Here is a 23,217-nt window from a genome sequence, read left to right as displayed (position 1 = left end):
AAGTTTCCCAGTCTGGCATGTATGTGGCCTCTGCATTTTGACTCTTTATATGTCCTAGTTAATGGATATTTCTTGGAGAACTGGTTAGCAAACACCACCTCTCCATTTCCCCCCCCCCCTTGCACTGTTCTACAGTTGATACCAAACGGATCCAGCCACAGGATGCAGTCTGAAAGGAGCCCCTATTCCAACGTCCTGCATGCAGTCGAAGGCTTTGCACTGGTTTTGCTGTGCAGTTTCCAGGTGGCGACGCGGAAATTGGCTGTTTTAATCCTCCGAGAAATTCGTTCCTTATTCTTGGCCCTTGGCCAGGCAGAGGTAGGATTTTTCTCTTCTGAAACTTTGAGTTAAAATTTCCCGAAGATGAAGCTCAAATCTGCTATTACAGTTGCTTTTAACGTAATTGCTGCAGTGTAGCAGGTATGCAGTTAGTTTATAAAAAAACATTTGATCTCAGCTTACTGTTTCTATTTGCCTTAACACTGCAAACCTTTCTGTTGACTCAACAAGGTAACATGAATGGCAAATGCCCTATGTAAGAATATGAAGGGAAATGTACAGCAACTTCTATTTTCTCTTGGAATGATGTGAATGTAAAAACCTTTTCTACTGCATGGGCCATTTTTGTATTGTCAAGATTATAAATTTATATTGGAATTAAAACCCATTCCTGTGCCATACCATTGTGGGTGAAAAAACCCACAGCATAAGACACCTTTAAGATCATTAACATATATTTTCCTTCTATAGTAAAGACCTCTAAGTCTTTTTTATGGGTACAGAAATATGGAGAGTCATGTTGTGTACTGGTGGTCACAGCTCATCGAGCCATCTAAATGCCTAAGAACACAAATATGTGTTTTCATGGCGAAGGAATGCTTCAATAAACAGTAAGCTAATTTTTCAGTCTTTTGATACTAGCTATCCAGAGTCTTTTGGGATTTTCTGATATGGGCTTTTGTTCACTAAGCAGTGAGCTATAGCCACAAATTAACTTCATTTCAAACCACAGCTTGGACCTAGTTCCGAGATTAATTTGGAAAAGACAAAATGTACCCATAGTTAACAATGAATATTTTTAGATGCTTCAGAATCATGTCATAATTTTCAGATGTTTCTGTTGCATATCCCAGAAACATAAGAAGGGAAATAATTTGGTCAGGAGAGCAGTAAACTTGTGTTCTCTGTGTTATTCAGGATGATGACAGACCTATGATTGATGTCATGGATCAGTTGAGTTCTTCTATTCTTGAAAGCTTTATTCATGTGGCTGTTTCAGATTCAGTAAGTACTACTTTACTGTTACTGCTCGTGTTTGCGTAACAAATATTAGACATGAAATACTAAAAATAATACTGCTAAAAATTAAAGAAATCATACACCTTTAAGGCTCCAGCCATCTACCCAAGAGCTCCAAGGCTCCACAATGTCCCAGACAATCTGTTCCATGAAAGTGATGGTACTATGAATATGGAAGATACTGCATACAGAAAAAAAGAACAGTTGAGAAAGTCTTATCGCTAGCACCACCTAATGCTGGAGGCACTCACTGCTATCATGTGTTTGAGAAGGGAATCAGCTTTAGCTCCCTTGTGTCCTCAGGAAGTGGCCCTGTCTGCATACCTGAGTGGAATTCTGTGTTCTCTGTAGCATAAGCTCCAGAGTAATTCACAGCAGGGGTGAATCTCTCCTTTTGCTCTCTCAGGGGTCTGATGTGTCTGACATGCATCAGAGGAAGCAGAGATTGAGCATTTTAAATAAAAAACTGTCAGTAGAAGAACTGATACATAAGGCAACTGATTTTGCATGCTGTCCTAGTGATTAGTGAGAGGCTCATTTCCAGAGGGCAGGAACAATCAGTTTGGGACAGTTTTCCACCTAATTGAGTTTAAAGTAACAAATGTTCCTGTCCACATTGAGTGCCCTTTCCAGGGTTGTAGGTTTGAGCCACATATTGTGTGCTTAAAAAAGTAACTCCAGCCAGTAGTCAAGCCTCACACAACTGCTCACTCACTTCCCCCCAGTGGGATCCAGGAGAGAATCAGAAGGGTCAAAGCTGGAGAACTTGGGGGTTGACATACAGACTGTTTTACTGGGAAAGCACAAGCCATGCACACAAGCAAAGCAAAACAAGCAATTAATTCACCAGTTCCCATGGGCAGGCAGGTGTTCAGCCATTTCCAGGAGAGCAGGGCCCCATCACGTGTAGCAGTGACTTGAGAAGCCAAATGTCTTCACTCCAAACGTCCCTCTTCCTTCTTCTTCCCCCACTTTATACACTGAGAATGATGTCATATGGTCTGGAATCTCCCTTTGGTAAGGTGGGGTCACCTGTCCTGCCTGTGTCTCCTCCCAGCCTCCCAAGATCCCCCATCATCCTCACCAATGTGGCTGTACAAGAAGCAGAAAAGGCCTTGGCTCTGTGCATGTCCTGCTCAGCAATAACAAAAACATCTCTGTGTTATCAGCCCTGTGCTCAGCATAAATCAAAACACAGCCCCATACCAGTCACTATGAAGAAAATAAACTCTACCCCAGCCAAAACCAGCACAGAAGGGGACATTAAACTAGTGGGGAGGTTGGGCCCCTGTGCATCTGGAAACAGAAACTGAACAAGAAAGAGACATTCTGACTTCATAATACAGGAATTAGGAAATTTGTCTGAAATAGCAGCACCTGGGTTTGGGTGTTGCAGTTTTTAGAGGCCAAGGTTTGAATTTTGTGCTTTCATTCTGTTCATTAATAATAAAGCAAAGCAAATGTGTTGCCTCTGTGCCTGGTTTCTGACTAGCACACCAAAGAGTGTTAATTTATCTTTTCTCTCCACAGACAACAATCCCGTTAACACACAGCGTGGATTTGCAGTGGCTGGTGGAGTGGAATGCTGTCCTAGTGAATAGCCATTACGATGTGAAAAGTCCTTCCCACGTCTGGATTTTTGCACAGTCCGTTAAAGACCCGTGGGTTCTCTGCCTCTTCAGTTTTCTTAGGCAGGAGAATCTCCCAAAGCACTGTCCTACAGCACTCAGCTATGCTTGGCCATACGCCTTCACGAGGCTACAGCTGATAATGCCTCTTGTGGATCCAAAGTAAGTGGCAATCTGCATTTCACTTTCTTTTGTATGAGCTCTGTGATGTTAATGTAAACCTTGCTTTGGTCTCGTGTTTGAGTATCAGTCCACACATCCTGCAAGGTGTCACACAGAAATTGGTGCCACACAGGTTTGAGTTTCATAATTGCAACTTATAAGGTGGAAAACTCCCATTTTCTACCTTCGTTGATTTTTCCTGTGTGTCATGCCATGTTGAATTGCAGCTGGTAGATACAGAGCATGATTTATTCCCTCTTAAAATGTTTTAAAATACTGTAATTAAGACTTTGGTACTTATAATCAAGACTGGAAGATCGTTTTAAGAATTATGATTAATTTTTAAATTCTAGTATTCCTGTTAATGCAAAGAAAACAAGCACAGCAAGCAGTGGGGACAACTATGTTACTTTGTGGAGAAACTACCTTATTCTGTGTTTTGGAGTAGCAAAGCCCAGTATTATGAGCCCAGGACACCTGCGTGCTTCAACACCAGAGATCATGGCTACCACTCCTGATGGAACCATGAACTACGACAATAAGGTGATGCAACCTGTTACAAGTAAACTATTCCTTTAGGAGAATTTTAAGCTGCATCTACATACAAAACCGTATCCTGATGAAAATATTTCAGTTAGGGAATATTTTGATATATGGAAACTACATAACACACATAATTAACAATTAAAACATCTGTATGATATGATGTGTTGATAAATATTTGGCAAGAGCCATGTTGTTTTCAATATATTGCTTTTTTTTTGCATTCTGGGTGATGTGCATTCAAAATATAGAACGTCTGAACATGTGTTTTGAAGTTAACTTTGGTTTGTCATCCCCTTTATTTCTTTGTAGAGCACTCCAATTCATAAATTTAAAACATTAGGAAACAAAGCAGATTTCCAAATGCAAATTGTATTCCTGTTGGATATATGCCTGTCAGAAGCAATAATATATAAAATACACTTCCAAGTAGTAGCAACCTGAGAGGAGCAGTAGCTCCACAAATGCAATTACTGGAATATTTTAATGAAGCAACAAATAAAGTAAATTGCAATAATCTGTACTAAAGCAAAGAGATTTCCCAGATGTATTTATTGTTAGGTATTATTGAGATGATTATCTGGTAGCAAGCATCCAGTTAGACTGGTGGATAGATATCTATAATAGTAAAATCATTCCAGCATGTTTTTAAAATATGTATTGATTCTCAGACAATGTTTGTTTGTAAAAAATAATAAATTGTGTTTACTTAATATTGATATCCTGACAAATTCAACAATATTTTAATATATTTTAGGCTATTGGAACTCCATCTGTTGGAGTCTTACTAAAGCAACTAGTTCCTTTGATGAGACTTGAAAGCATAGAAATAACAGAATCACTTGTATTAGGATTTGGAAGAACAAATTCCCTTGTTTTCAGGTACTTCTCCACTTGTCATATTCTCAGTTATTTGCCTATAATACAAGTGTTTTATTTTTGTTGTAACTTAAATATATATTTAAAATTTTACTTGCATTTTAGATCTCTGTTTTTATATGTTGGATAAAATATTTATGCTTTTCAAATGACATTAGATTTTGTTTAGAAGTATTTATGTTTTTTTGATTTAGGGAATTAGTGGAAGAACTCCACCCACTAATGAAAGAAGCCCTAGAAAGAAGACCAGAGGTTAGTTGCAAAAATCAAATGTACTAATTTTTTTTTAATGAAAAATTATTTTAAAAATAATAATTCTGTCTGTTTGAAATACAAATATATTCTTTTGTACTAACTAGAAAATTAATTCCATTTGCAAGAATTTTATTAATTGCATAATTTAAAATAATTCAATTTAAGCCTAGTTTAATTTAAATTCTATCAGTGATCTGAAATGTACAATATAGAATTCCATTCTGAGGAAAAATTTCCCATCCAATATGGAACCTCCTGATACAGAAATTGCTTATATGGGAAATTCACTTTAAGTATCTGAAAAAAAAAAAGCTTTAACACAGCTGGGCTACAAGCACATTTTGTAGCAGTGTTTAGATGTGCTTTTATTTTCAGGGCAGTCAGGGTCACCTATTTCAACTTCATGGAGTCACAGAATCACAGCATGACTGGAAAAGACCGAAGTGGTCCGACCTCCCTGCTCAGGCAGGGTCATCCTGGATCACATGGCACAGGATTCATTCCAAATACGTTCAGTTAACTGACAAATTCATCAGAGTTTTCACCTTCATTATAGTACTCTCTTTAGTTAGATGAGAAAGTAGCGCTGGAAGGGTTCCCAACAGATCTTCCAACCCACACAAGAGAGAATTCTGTGTTCTTAAAAACCTCTGGTGGTAAAATCTGTAGCCTCATAAGTATCAGTGTCATAGCAGGATGTGTCTATGCAGCTAAACTGAAAAGCCATAGGGAGAGCTTCAGTACTGGACTCAAGTTCTGCTCAGTTGTCCCTCCTTGACTCAGTTTTGGACCATTCCATCTGGCTCCAAGATAGAAATCTGAGATGGCTCATGGACAGTTCTTAATAATTCTGTGTCTGGTAAATAGCCACAATCATTTCCATTCTGCATTGCTTCACGCCTCGATTCTGTTGTGTGGCTCCATCCCTATGAAGTCGCTGATTTGAAGGTCACTTGTTTTGATACTGGGCAGAAGTGGAGTAATACATCTTAGTGCAGACACTTGCCTCTGCATTTTACCTGTGCACCATTTAAGACAACTTAGACTTGAAAATCCTTTTCTGGAGACATGCATATCCAGTGTACCCTCAGGAAAGGAATTGCAAGAGTTCAGAAGTTTACTGTATGCAGCAAGAGCAAATTTAGCACATGGAATTGTCACTAGAGGAGTATGAGAACAAGAGACTGTGATTTTAATTCCTGTATTCTCCCTGATATGAATAAATGGGACGCCTTCCTGCAAAGCAGTGCCACCTGGAAACCCAGGAGTGACTGTATGGGCTGTGTAGCTGTAGGGATCATGGCAGGCCTCCATGTCAGTAGGCAGGTGTCCAACACACCAGAAACAATGTCCTTGAACATATGCTGTGACTAGGAGGAGAATTCCCAGCATGGCCAAGAGCTGCAGGGATAAACCAAAATGGACATTACACAAGATCCGCCCTGTGGGTGCTGGCACGGAGCTTTGCCAGATCACCTCTGACACTGCTGCAGGAGGCAGCTGTGTCTGGTAAATACTGTATTAAAACTGCTTTTTTCTCTACATGTGCTTCCTGGAGCCTTAAAGGTGTAACAGGAGAAAAACAGGGCTCAAGTCAAATGGCATAATAACTGGGATAAAACCTTTGGCTGGGATGCTGCAATTCTGCCAATTCTGGGTCAGAATACCAGACAAAGCATCATTTTGTTTTCCCACACATCTACTGCTGGCCATGGAAAGAGCCAGAGTCCTAGAAGAGATAAGCCTTTGATTTTAGTATTGCTCAGTTTTGAAGAGCAAAATCTGCATTTTCTCTGAGCTTTTCCTGTTTCTTTGAGTGCAACACAGCTTTTTTACCTTCTCATGTTTTTCTTGCTTAGGGTTGATGCAGAATACAAACAAGTCAATTTAGCCTTTCAGCATAGAACAGGCCTTGTTGCATTCACGTCTTTCCAGGAAAGAAAGACAGAAAGGACAGCTTTCTGGAAGACAGAGAGATACAATGAGCCAGTTAACAACCATGCAGTCCTGTTCTGTGGGAGGGATTCATTACTGTGGGCAAAACTCCTGCAGTCAACACACCCAGTACTGGGCTGGAGTGGTGTCTGCTCGGACCTCACTTGAATGTGAGTGATGGTGTGCTGCAGCATTGCCAAGTTCAGGAATGGCCAATCACTAAGGTACCTTCCTTAGGTCTGGATATACATTCTGCACTATAAGTGCCTCAGTAACCAAACTAAATGACATTAAACTAAAATTACTATCCGTTTTACCTGAAGATAACATGGGTTTTTGCTACAGGAACCTTGAATATTAGTTATTTTTATCCAGTATTTCATTATTTCATTTCCACATTTTCAATAAGTACTAAGGCAATTGTTAATATTTTTTCCAAGAATACTTACAAAGACAAAAATTTGATCATATTCAGTTCCTTGTTGATGTATAAGCACAACGATATAGTGCAATCTCCAAAAGTATTTGGGTTCCTTTGTGAAGAAAATTCTTGAACTGGAATTCTTAAATCTCACTGTGATACTGGCATTTCTGAAGCTAGTATTTTTAATGTGTGCACCTATGCATATAAACATGGTTGTTATTTTAAATTCCAAGAACAAGAAACGTCGAGAACGACGAGATCTACTAAGACTGCAGCTACTGCGAATTTTTGAACTCCTTGCTGATGCGGGTGTTATAAGTGACAGGTAGGACTATCACTCTTCATAAATACTGGTTTTTTACATGAAACAATTTTCAGTGTTTGCCACACTGAGATTATGTCAGTATGTTCTTTGAAGAATTGTGTGGTCTATCAGATATGAGAGAGATTTGCATGCATTTCTGCAGAAAACTGTAGCATAACTACTCTGTTATTCTATATTAATGTGCAACTTTCCTTTATGCTAGTACAAATGGAGCCTTAGAAAGAGATACACTAGCCCTTGGAGCCTTGTTCTTAGAGTATGTTGATCTGACTCGCATGCTTTTGGAGGCTGAAAATGATAAAGAAGTTGAGATCCTTAAGGATATGAGAGCACATTTCAGTGCAATGATTGCCAACTTGATACAGTGTGTTCCAGGTATGGAGCTAAATTATGCATTTAATATAAATATTGGAAAAGTAATTTTTTTTTCTTTTTTTTTGTCTGTGCTTTTTTCCCTGCTTTTGAATTTTCATATTATTGAATGTAAAGTGGAATGTAGAAAAAGAAAGTGTTCAGAAGTCTACTAAGATTGAAATAAAAATACCAATAAAGCTTGACGAAGCTTGTAATAGTCATGTCTAAGAATCACCTCTTTAAAAGCCTAGCAAAGAAATTGTCTGTGATCTCCAGGGGCTCCAGTTTTCTTCTTATTATTTTCTCCCACCTAACTTGATTGCCAGACTCTTCATAAACTCACAGACCTTAAAAAATACAAGTACGTGCAGACAATGTGCAATATTAAATGCAGTGAAAACCTTGCCCGAGGTGTTGAGACAGTATCCCATGTTACTTGAGTCCAACTGTATCACAAAGATTTATCCAGTTGATTTCATGCTTTTTATATATTGCAATATCACTTCAGAAATATAACATAATTACATTAGCAAAAAAAAACCAAAAAAAAGCCTCTCCTTTAAAGGCCTGAATGTAATTACTGGAAGACGAGGTCTGAGGCTTTTTTTCATTTGCTCAGGTAATTCTGCTGTTCAGAATATATACCACATATTTGTCATAAACAAAGAGCCACCAAGTTTCTTTTATTTATTGTCCCTACCCATTACTGTATTAGAGTGAGACACATATATTGTATAGGCTCAAACTTAAAGAATAGGAAAAACCAAGTAAATATTTGCCATGAAAGGAATGCAGAAGGCAGTAAAAAATGCTGATTTTATAATTAGATCCTTAAATGCTTTTTTTCTACAATCAAATGTACATGTTTGTATAACTATACATTAATTCAAAACTGAAGGGTTTTAGAAATAAGATGCACCTTACTCACTTGGTTGGATTTTTTTAAAGGAGCTTAGGTACTTTGGAGTAAGTGTATGCTGAACATATAAAATCCCCTCTCTTTTTGTAGAAATTTGAAAATCATGTCATCATTGTGCCACATTAATATGTATTTAATATTAACAAATCACAACTATTTCTATTTCTATTTCTGTTCACTTAGTTCACCACAGGAGATTTCTCTTCCCTCAGCAGAGCTTGAGGCATCACCTGTTCATCTTATTCAGTCAATGGGCAGGACCTTTCAGTATTATGTTCACACCACTGGACCGTTACAGTGACAGAAATCACCAGATTACAAGATATCAGTATTGTGCATTAAAGGTACTAAAGTTTCACTATACAAAGCAGTAACAGCAGTTTTTTCAGTGAAAATACGAGTTGTTGTGGGGTCTATTTCCTTTTACTTCAAAGAAATTTGAATTGGCATACTTGATGCAAACTTGTATGCTGATATGTAAATGTACAGTGGTATCATAGAATATAGCACTGGATTTCTTTTTTTTTTCTTTGTTGACACTCTTCAAGGATAATTATTTTAAAAACCAGAGTGCAATTTGAAGTTTTACTTAGCTGTTCATTAATGGGTTAGCAGATTCAGCAAGGAGCTGTTAGACTCTGAAATTAGGTGTAGTTCAGATGCAGTACCTCAGGATACTGAATCTGTACCAATGTACAACTCAGGAATGCCTCCCACGCTTGCCTGGAGACATGCTCAGCAATAATGTACTTCTGTGGCAAAACTAGTTGCACTCCCCTGCATGAGTAAGCTGGGAAAATAATAGCGTATGTACTTATATAAGCTGCACCACTTGCTGTCAGACAGTTTTAATTTTTGCAGTAGCATACTACTGAAACATCGGAGTGTATTTTAATTGCTTTTGCAGCTTGGTTTGTGAATACTGCGTAAAATGACAAAATAGATCTTGAAGATAGTACTCTTCCCCAAAATGCTTTGAGCATGATCTGGAATCCAGTAAAATCTGTAGCAAAATAATTATTGAATTCTACCAGTCAGTCAGCTGTTACCAGTTTCACCATAGCTCCCTCCAAGCAGAAAGCAAGTGGCAGTCCTGTTATCTGGGACTGAAATAATTCTGAAAGGTTTGAGGTGTTACTTTCTGTGTGACTGAAGTTCCATGTGCTTCCAGGCCATGTCGGCTGTGCTCTGCTGTGGACCTGTGTTTGATAATGTTGGTCTTTCCCCCGATGGATATCTTTACAAATGGCTCGATAACATTCTGGCTTGTCAAGACTTACGTGTAAGTACTGACCAAAATGCCACACTGATGAGCAGTCACTCACTGTACTGAGTGAGTAAAGAGTTTATTAAGTGTTTTCTTTCTTCTTAAAGAACATGTTATGGATTATTCTTGCCATTTTCCATTTCTGTGAAGATGGGGTTTGACTTTGTACCTACATAGTCACAGTTCTGTGTTTGTAGCTGACTCGAATGCCTCTTTGAGGAGGAGCAGACTGGTGATTATATCTAGTGGAGAGCGTGAGACAACTCTCCCTTGCCCTTTTGATATCTTGCACTTTGTCCTGCTGTTCTTCTTAAAACTCTCATACCAGCACATATAACTCTGCTAAGGAAAGGTAAATAGCAGAATGTAAATAAATGCATGTGATGCAGCTAGAGGAAAGAGGCTGTGGGAATGGTAATTGATTAGGTAAAAAAAAAAAAGGTTGAGCAATTTAAAGAAAGAATGAATAGCTGCAGAGAAAATCCTTCAGAAATTACATGGGATTTTGGAATGTTGGTAGGGACAGAGCTATAAAGATATATGCAAGTGATATGCAGTCTCTACAAGCAGTCACCTACACTTGGTGACAGAATATTAATAGGCATTGGTGTTTGGCGTGCCAGCACTATCCTGTACTAAAAGAACAAGAAGTCCAAGCCTTAGTTGTGATGTGTTTGTAGCAGTGGTGGTACCAGGATTAAGGGATTCACAGTCTGTAGGGAGAGTTGTTAGATTGCTTGATGTAGTTGGATTAAACATACAAGTTTTCAGTCTTGTAAAAGGTATTTTTCTTTGTCTACCTTGCTTCTGTGTTAGTCAAAAGAAGGATAAATGTGAACATTTGTCGTTCTGTGACATTCACATGAAGTAGGAAATAGTTAACAAGTCAGTTAATTGATATAAAAGGAAGTTGCCCAAGAACACTTATCAAGTATCTTAGGTTTTCCAAAAATTCTGCTTTTTTTTTTTGTTGTGCCAAATTTTGGAAAATTTATTTCATTTATGTAGTCTTTGTACGTACCATTTTTTCAAGTGATGAGTATTGAAACCTGAGTCACATTCCAACTCTGCTGTCCCTAAAATAAATTAATTACAAATGTTCTGATTTCTTCTTACATACTTGAATTTTCCATTTTTCACCCTGTTTTGTCTGTGTCACTCTGAGAATTTTAGAGAATGAACATATCTGACCTCATCAATCATATTTTGACATTTGCTCAGGTTCACCAGCTTGGCTGTGAAGTTGTAGTCCTGTTGCTAGAGCTGAATCCTGATCAAATCAATCTCTTCAACTGGGCAATAGATCGATGCTACACAGGATCATACCAGCTTGCCTCTGGGTGCTTCAAAGCCATTGCAACTGTGTGTGGAAGCAGGTATTAATTGATTTATTAATCTACACTTTCAAATGTAAAGAAAACTGGAGGCTCTGCTCACTGTATTGTTAGGAGCTGTTGGTCACACACATATATTCTCAAACAGTTCTTGAGATTGTATCACTTGATTTTCATGATTCTGAAAACAAAGTGATGCGTTTGGTAGAATGTTCTTACTGTAGGTATATTTGAAATCTGATGCTATTTTGATGCTATTTTGCTCAGAAAGATAAAAGCAAATCTACAACAGTTTTATTTGAATGTAGGTCATAAATCCAGTTTCAAGAGATTTGGCATGGTTTTTAATTTAATTTATAAAAGGAAAAATGTTTTCAATGTCAATAGCTTGAAGTCATTATTTTGACTTGTCATTATCTTGAAAGTCATGTTCTTTTTCTAAACTGGCTTTCATTTGATTTGTTTAGTTCCTTTCCTGTCAGCTGGTATCATCATTACTGCTAATGCTGAGCAAGCACAAGCTACATGAAGAAATGAGTACAAATACTGCCTTTGTGTCAGGCCTTCATAAAACTCTATCCCTTTTTTTATTTTCAAAGACAAAATTTATAGAGAAATTAGACAATGCAGTAAGTTGCATTTTATTAAAATAAATGTGAAAATGTACTCTTCAAAAAAATAATTTGGCAAGATGTCTGACCAGCATAGAGAAATACTCAATAGAGAAATAATTGGGATTTGGAAAATCAAAATAAGTCACAAATTTCATCGTTTTCCTGCAAAACTGTTTTTTTCTCACAGGAACAACTAGACTATGAATGGAATTTGGTGTTTGTAAATTCAGTGATGTTAACAGGATTTTTATTTTAATGAACACAGAAACATTGCAGTTTCAGACAGTCTTTTTTCCTCAAATTGGGTTACTTGTACCACTGTGATCTAAAAACTATTCTTTTTCATTCTTACAGTAAAAATTGAGAGTATGATCTTTGTGATTTGTTTTGAATAGAAAGTCCTGTTTCTAGCAAGCTGGGAATTTTTATTAATATTTGAAAGCTGTTAATAGTTTTTCCTCTATCATCTATCAAAATATATCAGGAAACTACTGCTTAAACTGCCTGTAAAATGAGCAGCAATTGATGATGTCCATCCAACCTTTTACAAAGAAGCCACTTCCCTTCATTTCTTTTCTTTCTGTATTTGTTTTTTAAGGAAAGGCAAAGAGCCAATTACAGAACTTGGCTTGCAGCTAGTGTGCGGACTTACCAAGAGTGTCCCATGCCACACATGTATCTGCCATGTTAAAAAGTCCAAATAGGCTTCCTGCAGCCACCCAGGAGCACTGTAGCTGACATCTAGGGTGATAAATTGATGGCTCACAATTCAATCAGTGCATTTACAAATCATCGTGAGAAAACAGAAACCTATTTAGTGCAAATCCAAATATTGTGACGTGGGATTTACTCCTCTAACAATATTCTCATTAACACTTTGATATGTTTAACCTTAAAATTGACGTTGACTTTATAGATAGCAGACTTTTTGAAGCTGTTCTTAGTGTTTACTCTTTGAAAGCAATTTTCATAGAATTGTCTAATACCTCAGAATGTTCGTATCAGAGATAGTGTCCTTTGTCCAAAGGGACTATTTTAATTGCATCTTGGCTTAAGAAATTCTTTATCCCTGGAAATTTTCATGCTCCCCATTTTCTTTCATGGGTGTCAGCCTGTCCTGTAAACAGTTTATGCTATAAATTAAAATGATTTGACAGTCATAGACACAGGTATTCCATTTCTCATTGTGAGTAACTCAGTGCATTCCTAAGCATTGGTCCAAGGTAATTATAAATAATCCCTTCTTTCTTCCCATTCACCAGATGGTCCTTTGATCAAGCAGTGTTTATTCAGAAGAGCCCCCTTTCACATATTCTGGTGGTAGAAGAGAAAAAGGAAAGATAGCATTCTCTTTAGACCATATTACAGAGTAAATCAGAGTGAATATAATCTGCATTCCTCGCCAGCATTCACAAAAATGTTCTGTTTATTCTTCTAGGAACTATCCTTTTGATATCGTGACGCTTTTAAATTTGGTGCTGTTCAAGGCATCTGACACCAACAGAGAGATTTATGAAATTTCCATGCAACTTATGCAGGCACGTATCAGCTAATTTTTTTCCTCCTGCCCTTGGAGACTTTTTTGGTGAACTTCTTATGAAGTACTGTTATTTGTGCATTAGTTTTGTTTTGAAAATAAACAATCAGTTTTGTCTTGGCTATGAAAACTTATAAGAATATTTATGTAAAAATGAATGTTATCATGTCTTTCATATTTGGAGCATATACTCTGAAACATATAGCGCTTTCTCTGATAGCTAAACTTCAAATGCTGATATTTCCTGATTTAATAAATTTTTATTGTCACATTCCTTTTTTTTTCTTTTTTCTTTTATAGATCCTTGAATCAAAGCTTTTTGTTTATTCAAAAAAGGTAGCTGAGCAAAGACCAGGCAGTATCTTGTATGGGACACATGGTCCATTGCCACCTCTTTACAGTGTCTCACTTGCCCTTCTTTCATATGAACTAGCAAGGATGTATCCTGAACTTACCCTTCCACTTTTTTCAGGTACCTGTATTTATTTGACTTATTATCTCCTTTACATTTTTTTACAAGTGCCAGACTGCTACCATTTTGAACCACAGTTCTGTTTATAAATTTAGTTTGACCTGGTTTTATTCTGGTTCAGGTCAAATCAGATTTAGGAGTCCAATATATATTTCCTAGAGGTACTCACACAAAGTACAGAAACCCTCTTTGGGGACTCTGACCTTGGGGTAACTTTGAAATTATGAGTGTCCTGAGTGAGTTAAAATGACATTGGCAAACTCTGCTGTGATGGGTTCTCATGTGATTCTTCTTACACATGGACTTACAAAGATCATACTTGTGAGGATATATTTCTTCATTTTATATAAACATGACTTTAACTTTGGGTAGATTGATTGCCTGTGTCTAGTTCTACCAATGATTCAAATTACTCTGAGTGATCTCTACCTTTTGTTACTTGCCACATCTGCATGTCTCAGCACTTTTTTAAATTTTACCAGAAATATATATTTTCAAGATTACTGAGAAAAATGTTAAAGAATGAGACCTGCAGGAGCACCAATCAGAATATGCCCACTGTGAGGCTATTCCTGGGAACAATTATATTTTGAGACATATCTATCTGGTTTAATCAATCTTATGTGTTGCTCTAGTTTTTAAATAACAGAATGCTAATGTCTGTAATCATGGGAATTTTTACTGGCTCTTAAAATCCTTTTCTGTTGTTTTTACTCAGTCTGTAGGGGCTGGAGGGAGGGTAAAGGAACAATACATCATCCTTACATTTCTCAGTGCCCAAGATACCATGAGTTATAAATAACTGGTGTAGGGAAATTCTGATGGCTCATTTGTCATTAAGCAAATGGTGTTCATTATCTCTGTTACTCATGTTGCTGTAACGACTGTGTCATTTAAAAAAATCTCAGATATACCAGATACAGTCCAAGTGAGACATCCTTTCTGTACATCTAGAATCATTAGGAGGAGAGAACAGTGTGTGTCTTCACAATTTTTAAAAACCAGGGAGTGAGTAAAAAAAGGAAATGTTTGCTGTACTGATTTTACAGAAGAGTTCTGGTACAGAGAGATAATGTGGCTTGCTTTGGCAGGGAGCTGTATTTCTTATCCCAGATTTTCCAATCCCTTTGCCTTACAGTGCCAGGGGGTTTTTTTATGAACTATATAAAGTGCTGTATACAAGTATTCCTGAACTGACAGCCAGCTATGAATTTCATAGACATTCCCACAGGAAGTAGGATCCCAATATATGCAAAAAAAATTTTGTAAACTCAGTGTAATAAGTGCCTTATTATTTAAAATATAGCTTAGTAACCTGGAGGCCAGTGAGGCATTTGTAATCTGCAGAACACTTTTGTATATTCTCCAGAAGGTCTTGGAATTCTAGAGTAACCACCAGTAACTGAATGATCCTTTTTCCTCTTTATTGACATCCACCTTACTTATTATATAACATGGCACAGTCACTAGGGGTGACCTTCTGTTTCTAAGCCCAGACTGAGTTAGTTATTTTAGACAGAAGACATGACCAATTACTTGCTATTACTGAAGTAATTCCATGTTTCTCTTCAGGAAATTCAAGAACATGTTTTTTATGCTTGTGGTGTGCAAAGTAAAAACCATCAGGTAGTTTAACAAATGTCAGAAATGTGATTTAAACAGTGTATTTAGGGTTTAGATCATAAATTAATATGCTGTCATTTTCAACTCTTCCTGTTTTAGAGGTAAGCCAGCGATTTCCAACAACGCATCCAAATGGAAGACAGATCATGCTTACCTATCTGCTACCCTGGCTTCATAATATTGAACTGGTAGACAACAGGCTGCTCCTCCCTGGCTCAAGCCCTACCACTCCAGAAGATGAACTGAAGGACAAGGAGGGGGAAATAGCAGTCACAAGTGGACTAAAAGGCAATGGCTGGGGCTCACCTGAGGCCACCTCCCTGGTTCTTAATAATCTCATGTATATGACAGCCAAGGTAAAAAAAAACAAATCAAACAAAGAAACTAACCTGTAAAACTTTTGTTTCTTCCCTCCAGTACCAGAAATTTTACACTGGAACAGTCTGTACCAATCAAACAAAACCCATTTAATTTTAGGATTACTTTTTGAATTAGCAGTCCTCAAGACTTTTATGTTCTCTTATGATTTAAGTCCTTCTGTGGATCAGAACCTAAATAGTTTTAAATGGAGTTAATGCTCTGAAATCTGTCAGGTAGCTATTTAAAATACTGTTTTGTAACTTTTTACAGCATTTCACTGGGATTTTTTTTGCGTGAGAAAATGTTCTAAAAGAACATGCTTTGGTTTGGAAGCCTGCATATTTCAAGGAATGTATGCCTATGATTCTTTGCAGTATGGAGATGAAATTCCTGGACCAGAGATGGAAAATGTCTGGAATGCTTTGGCCAACAATGAAAAATGGAGTAACAACCTTAGGATAACTCTGCAGTTCCTCATTAGTTTGTGTGGTGTTAGCAGTGATACCATCCTTTTACCCTATGTAAGTCTTTGCATTTCATTTTATTTACTGCTGATTACACAGGTTGTAACGAAGGAAACAGCTATTACCTGCAGAAAATTAATTTTGTATCAAAAACAAGAAATACCAACATACTCCCCAACACACTGTACAAAATTTAATGGCAGAAATAAAAGTGCCAAGAAACTGAAATTAAAAAAAGAAATTGAATAGTTCAAATCTCAGCCTGCAGCAGCAGAGCACACCCCATTGCAAGTGAGAGGTGGGTTTCTCTTAAGCAAAGAGAAACCTTACATGTCTGTGAATGGAGACAATAACAGAGACTGGCCATAAATTGCCAGAAAATGCTACATCCTTTTCTTTAGCAGACTAGAGCTTTCCATGAGCCATCTCAAGAGACAGAAGATAGTTAACCTTTATAAGCTAACCATATCAGCTTCTGCCTCTGCATGACTGTCATAAATTATCTAACAGTTGCTGCAATGTGCAACTCAAACTGTGCTGGATATTGTTATTATTCAAGTTAAAATAAAATCAGGGCTGTCTGAGAAAAACAGGCTACTTCCATTCCCATGTTTCTTATTGCTCAGTTGCTGAGTGAAACAGAATCTAAATTTAGTGAATTTTCCAGCCCTATTACGATATGTTTTTTTATTAGTTAGCCTCTTTCCATTTATTTCCCTGAAATAAATCTGAAATTTATCTAAAAAGCCTCATAAACACACTTCACCTGCTGAAATACTAGTTTGCCCAAGGTGTTTATAATGACTGCTATAAGAAGCCCATAAAAATCCTCAAAATGTTGTTGATGTTGTAGCATAGGCATCCCATTTGTTTCATTTGTAGGGTGTACTGTTCTATATTCTCAAATCAATGTATATATATGCCTAGCTAGTCAAAAGTAAAAAAAATTGAAAGTGGAATTGGTGTAAGAAAAAGCTCAAGGTTTATATGAGAGGAAAACAAAGGCGTTGATCTGAAATAAGATCTTTCCCTCAATTGTTACAGAGGCTTTCCATTCAGTGTTGACCATGCTTTCAGCAGGAGGTTAGATGAGAGACTTCCCATCTTCTTTCCAACCTGCCTCATCCTACAATCTGTGACGGATTTGGGATTAAGGTGGTCCCATCTGTGTTGGCAGAAAACAAGTGGAAATTACCTGTTAGAGATAAGACAGAAATTGAGGGCTGTTTTACCCTCATTTCTGACAGCTTACAGAAGGAACAGGGGCAGTTTTCTGAGAGGAAGGAGTTGTCCTGTGCTGACTCCTAATGTAGCCTGACTGGAAAAGCCTGATAACCCTGTCACCTCTTGCCCAGGAGCCCTTCACAAACCTTATCCGCCATCCAGATACTTGCCAAGCCAAAGCTTTCAGCACCTCCTTTTTCCATAACTCTTGCCACGCCGCAGCTCTGAGCAGCCTTTCCTCAAACCCCCTCCCCCACCCAGTGCACTTCTTTCTTCAAATTCTTTTTTTTTGCCTCAGAGCCTTGGCTTTCACAGTCCAATCTTCCTCCAGGACAGTACAGTCCTCTTATTTCACAAAGAGAGCAATCTGTTCTGACATCTCCAGCTTCATCTGCTCAGCATCTCCTATTTTGCCTGTGGGACTTTTCTGTCTCCCACCCAGGCTTCTCATGACTGGTGGCAGCAGCAGCTGACAAGGCTCCCCTGTGTTTTACCACCCAGTTAGTCTGTGTTTTGTAATGTTGAGTTAAAAGTCTGATTTTCAGATTTTGCAAAATCTGAAAAAGTTTTTAGCTTCACAGTAGGAAGCCTGACTGTGCTTATGAGTCACTCCTTTGCTGATAGCTTTGTCTGGAGTAGGAAAATACACTGGTCTTATCACAAGCATCTGCTCAGTGTTTTGCTAATGCCCTGGAGTTTAGAGATAAGAAATCCTACCTAACTCTGCTAACTACACAAGACTGCTGATACCATAAACATGTGTCTTCCATTATCATGTAGATAACAGATACACGTTAGCAAATAAAGATCATTTGGACAGTTTATCAGCAGTGTCCCAGGTCAGCTGGGCTTAAAAGAGCAGAGCTGCAAGATTGCCAGTTTACCCATCTCCTTTAGGACCCACTGTGCCCCGAGGCAGTCACCAGCTGCTTTGTGCCTTTGGCCATCTGTTCTCCCTGTGTGGGTCCAAGCCAAAAGCATGCGTGACTCACATTTTTAATTTTTTTTTTTATCATCTAAATTAATTGCTTTGTCTCTTATGTTTCCTTTAAGCATTTTTTCCCAGCGCCCCAGTACAAATTGCTGAGCTGTCCATTCTTTCACATTATGTAGTGAAAGATTTCTTGGAGTATTTACAGTTCAGAAACCTCTTCAGCAAAAATTCGTGTTGGGAACGTGACCCCTGCAGTGGTGAGAGAAGCTGAAAGTGGCACTGTGACCCCAACCAGAAATGAGCCTCGGGAAGGAGATGGATTTGTCTCTGGAAAGTCCCTGGGAAATTTTTAGCACAGTAGAGTAAAAGAGACTTTGCATATGTGCATTTTCTCTGAGGAAAAAAAAAAAGGAAAGAGAAGCAGTAAGGAAGTTATTTTAATGGAAGTATTTAAGAGTATAAGAACAGCAATACTTGGTGGGGCCAACAGGCTGTTCAGTCTAATATATTAGCTCCCTTATAAGAACTTGTTTAGGGACATCTTTAAAAACAAGCAGGCAAGCACAGAGAGATATTCCCCATATGGTCTCCCAGCTCTACCAGTTTATGAATCAAGTGGTTTTGAGCTGGAGAGAGTCTCTGCCTTTAATAGTGATCAGGGTTTTTTTCCTCAAGAATACAGCCGAATTTGGTCCCAGTATCTCAACAGTCCTCATTGCTGCAGTGCAGGCTTGAGATCTTCTTAAAAGATTTATAGAAATTTCCAGTTTCTATAAAATATATTCTCAAATTTTTCAAATCAGGATACATTAAGTCTGTATATGTAATTGCTCTGCCTTTTTTCCATTTGCTTTTCTAACAGATATGAGTAGCAACTCAAAGCCTGGCTTACTCTTTGTGGCCACAGCTACAGTTTAGTAGATGTGCATGTTATATGGTTATATACATAAACAATTCATTGTGAATAGTAAGCAAAAACTTTGAAGTAATTAAAGCATAGAGTCAGTCTGCTGGGGAAATGATCTTGATGTCAAAGTGAGAAGTTCTATTTCTGTATGAACTGCATGTGGTTGTGGTGTCCGTCCAGGAATAACACTTACTTTCGAGATCATTTCAGTACTGCAGTGTAGTCATTGATTCCTTTGGAAATTCACTTTGGTCAGAGTTTAACAACTGTTACTTTCTTCAACAGATAAAGAAGGTTGCAATATATCTGTGTCGCAATAACACTATTCAGACGATGGAAGAACTCCTTTTTGAGCTGCAGCAAACCGACCCAGTGAACCCCATCGTCCAACATTGTGATAATCCTCCATTTTACCGTTTTGCTGCCAGTAACAAAGCCTCAGCTGCAGCTTCTGGTATGTCCTGAATGTGTTTGCTTTATGCTCTCCTGGTCTTTTGAGTCTTCATCTCTTTGCAAAAAACAATCTCTTACTTTTGCATCCCTTCAGACCCGTGTACATAAAGTACAAGTTTCAGGGCCTTGTTGCATGTCTAAATTACAATTCTTTTTCATTACTAATGATGTATATGCTTTGTTAACATGTGATTAATTATCTTAACTATTTTAATAGCATATTACTAATATTTGATGCTGTTCAGAATTCTGCCACTCTTCAGAAAACTCCACTCTCTAGTGGCTGTTTTACTCAGAGCAAGAAATTGTCATCAGTGCAGTGAGCACAGCAGATACATCAAGCAGAGTTTCCTGAAAAGTGAGAGCCTCCAGGGTGTGGCAGTTCTGTTTTGAAAGGCCTAATGCCATTTTCCAAGCTGCAGTAGGCAAATATACTTAAGAACCAACCCCACATTTAACATTGTACATGGTTTGCCAAATCCTTGAAAAACAGCAGACTATGTCTCTCGAGCATGAGCTTAGTTTAAGGAGTAGAAGACCATAATTCTGTTAATCTACTTCTCAAAGCATGTGAACTTAACACCATCCAGTCATGGAAGCAGGTCCTGTCTGTAGAAGTAACAGTGTTCATTCATTCCCATGTGCAAGTACTTGCAGGATGGTCACTTTGATTGAAGCTGCTAAAAATCCCCTGTGAGTTACGGGCTTTTATTGCTTTGCAGGTGCTGTCTGCTCCATCTAACATCTTATTCACATCTCATTTACAGGAACCACCTCCAGCAGTAACACTGTTGTAGCTGGCCAAGATAGTTTTCCTGATGCAGAGGAGAACAGAGTGGTGAAAGAGAATGATGAAAGGTTTGTGGCTTGGGATTTTTTCCGCCAAAATATATGTGTTTTCCTAGGCTGAGATGTTGGACAAAGTTCTGCATTGTACTGTGAGGAGCTCTGGTGCTCAGTTTGATTGAGTGGCATTATCCCAGTATGTATGATTAAAAAAAAAAAAAAAAGCTATTCTCATTATTCTAGTTCCCTACTCTTGTTTAATGGTAAAGGAAGAACTGTTAAATCCGCATTTAATGAATTGTGCTAAGGAGGTCATAGTTTTGTAGGAATTATCCACAAAGATGAAAGAAAAAATTAGGAATGTGCCTCAAATAATGACTACTAAAATTTTTATGAAAAATCAGATTTGATCACACCATTTGATTTCATGGAAAGTGAGTAAAATTTAGTTTGCAGATTTATATAATTGATTTCAAGGACACCTCCTTTGTCTAGATGAAATGTTTTATAGAGGACAGCTATGGAAAATAACTTGCTTATAAATTATATATTCAGTTTAGACTTCTGCTACTTATGGTACATACTGACAAATGACAGATGAGTAAATGCAAAGCCTAAGGGCCATCAGATCCTAGAGCACAGACATACAGATTGCTTCTCTCACGAAAACACTCTTAGTTTTGCAAGAGAACTTTGGACAATTTACAGTAGCATTTGTCAGTGTATTAGTATTACATTAGTCACTGATAGTCACCAGTATCACTTCAGTAGTCCAGTGCTCCTTCCCTAAGGTTCAGGGCTTAGAGGTGCTGAGATAATTATGTGAGCAAACTTTTCTGTACTTTAAAACTTTTTAATTACTTGCTCTCTCCCATTACAAACTAGAGTAGCATTTTGTCAGGTTAGTTAGATGTGTCTGCTAATTTAAATGTAAGTAGAAAATGGCACTCAATGCTGAGTTTCAAATTGATAGTAAAACAGATTTGACTCTAAGTGGTGTTTTTCAACATTTGGACTAGAAATGTACTTAAAAGGATAATAAAACAATTTTTCCCCTGATTTTTTTATAATTCTTTACATGAATGTTTATGGCTGCATAGCTTTAAGATAAATTTTTATTCAGTTGATTTACAGCCAAGTTGAGCAAATGTCTCTTATAGTAGTTCAAGTCAGGATTTCTTGTCTTATATAAGTTTTAAACGTGACTCCAAAAAGGTTTTTAGAATTCAGATCTGTCAGAGACTTTATGACAAAAATGAAAGTAAAAATACAAAGTTCTGATACTGGTAGTCAGGATCCTGCTGAAAGACACCTCAGAAGATAATGAAAAATAATTTGCCTGACATCATTGCTGGCATTTATGTTACTGAAGCTGGCTGCAAGTTGCATCTGCACTTCAAAACCAGTGTGTCAATCTTAGAATGTCCATTAATACTGACTTTATATGCCAGGACATATGAAATAATGAGGGTCATAGCATACTGTGTATTGGATGGCTGACAATGCATTTTTGTCGACTGCACAAGGAATTTATTGCATGCTTATGAGACACATGCTTTGGAAACCATGTAATATGTTGATGTATAGTGAAATACCCTGCACTGAGGTGTGTGAACATTAGTAAGACATTGAATTGAATTTTGTCTAGAAAATCTTCAGTCTTGTCTTGTTTGATCCATGGTAATTGTAATTAGTTTCCTAGCTCTGCAGGAATGGTGATGTTTTTAGATCATCACTAGTGTGTGAGCTGTCAGTGTGGCTCCTCTCATTCCACTTCAGGCCTGATTACCCTGGGAACACAAGGTGGAGGAAGTCAAAGGAGATCATCAGAAAAAGTCAGCTTAGCATGAATCTAAGATTTGAGGACAACTGTGAGCAGTTTGCTGTGGCTCTCATGTCCCTTAACTTTTCTATTAGGTCTGCTCTGGCATTTGCTGGATTCTTCTCTTGAAGGGTGATCTGCTGTAGTTTTTCCTGCTTGGTACCTGTGCAGGCTTGGCTTTAGACTTTCCAGTCAGTCACAGAATCAGAAAATATTCTGAGCTGGAAGTGACCCACAAGGATCATGGAGTCCCAACTCTGAAGTGAATGGCCCATATTGAACCCACAACCTTGGCATTACTAGCACCGTGCTGAAAAAAGAATAATCACACATTTGCAGCATGAGAGTTCCCCTTGGCTAAATTTTAAAGGCTCATGACACAGGAGCACACTGGTAGAACTTCTCAGAAACTGGCTGCAAAAATGTGGAAAGAATCAGCATTACATTCATTTGCTGTCTACTCCTGTGTAAAAGTGAATGCTTAAGGAAATGCCTTTTTTTTTTTTTTTTGGTAAACATAAAGTCCAGATGTTTAATGGCAGTCTGTGTTTTTAATGAAGATTTTTTTTCTTGTATTTGAAGGTTCAGTAATGTCATCAGAGCACATACCCGACTAGAATCGAGGTACAGTAATAGCTCTGGAGGATCTTATGATGATGATAAAAGTAAGTTACATTCAATTTCATAAAATTTCTGG

The 23,217-nt window shown here is 37.7% G+C and overlaps 1 protein-coding gene across 1 annotated transcript in view; it reads left to right on the top strand.

Annotated features, from left to right (window-relative positions):
• FRY (FRY microtubule binding protein) overlaps nt 1-23,217 on the top strand; it is a 159,360-nt gene that overhangs the window by 80,163 nt on the left and 55,980 nt on the right. The window contains 18 exon segments of the mRNA XM_030954500.1: nt 136-318; nt 1,198-1,284; nt 2,830-3,089; nt 3,443-3,632; nt 4,390-4,514; nt 4,706-4,763; nt 7,359-7,450; nt 7,653-7,825; nt 8,907-9,067; nt 9,895-10,005; nt 11,212-11,366; nt 13,377-13,476; nt 13,776-13,947; nt 15,670-15,926; nt 16,305-16,451; nt 19,745-19,913; nt 20,680-20,770; nt 23,103-23,185. Coding sequence (XP_030810360.1) covers nt 136-318; nt 1,198-1,284; nt 2,830-3,089; nt 3,443-3,632; nt 4,390-4,514; nt 4,706-4,763; nt 7,359-7,450; nt 7,653-7,825; nt 8,907-9,067; nt 9,895-10,005; nt 11,212-11,366; nt 13,377-13,476; nt 13,776-13,947; nt 15,670-15,926; nt 16,305-16,451; nt 19,745-19,913; nt 20,680-20,770; nt 23,103-23,185 — 2,614 coding nt within the window.

The sequence above is a fragment of the Camarhynchus parvulus genome, chromosome 1 (assembly GCF_901933205.1).
Source record: "Camarhynchus parvulus chromosome 1, STF_HiC, whole genome shotgun sequence".
Lineage (NCBI taxonomy): Eukaryota > Metazoa > Chordata > Aves > Passeriformes > Thraupidae > Camarhynchus > Camarhynchus parvulus.
The sequence above is the reverse complement of the archived record's forward strand: the minus strand, read 5'-3'. Positions and strand labels throughout refer to the sequence as shown.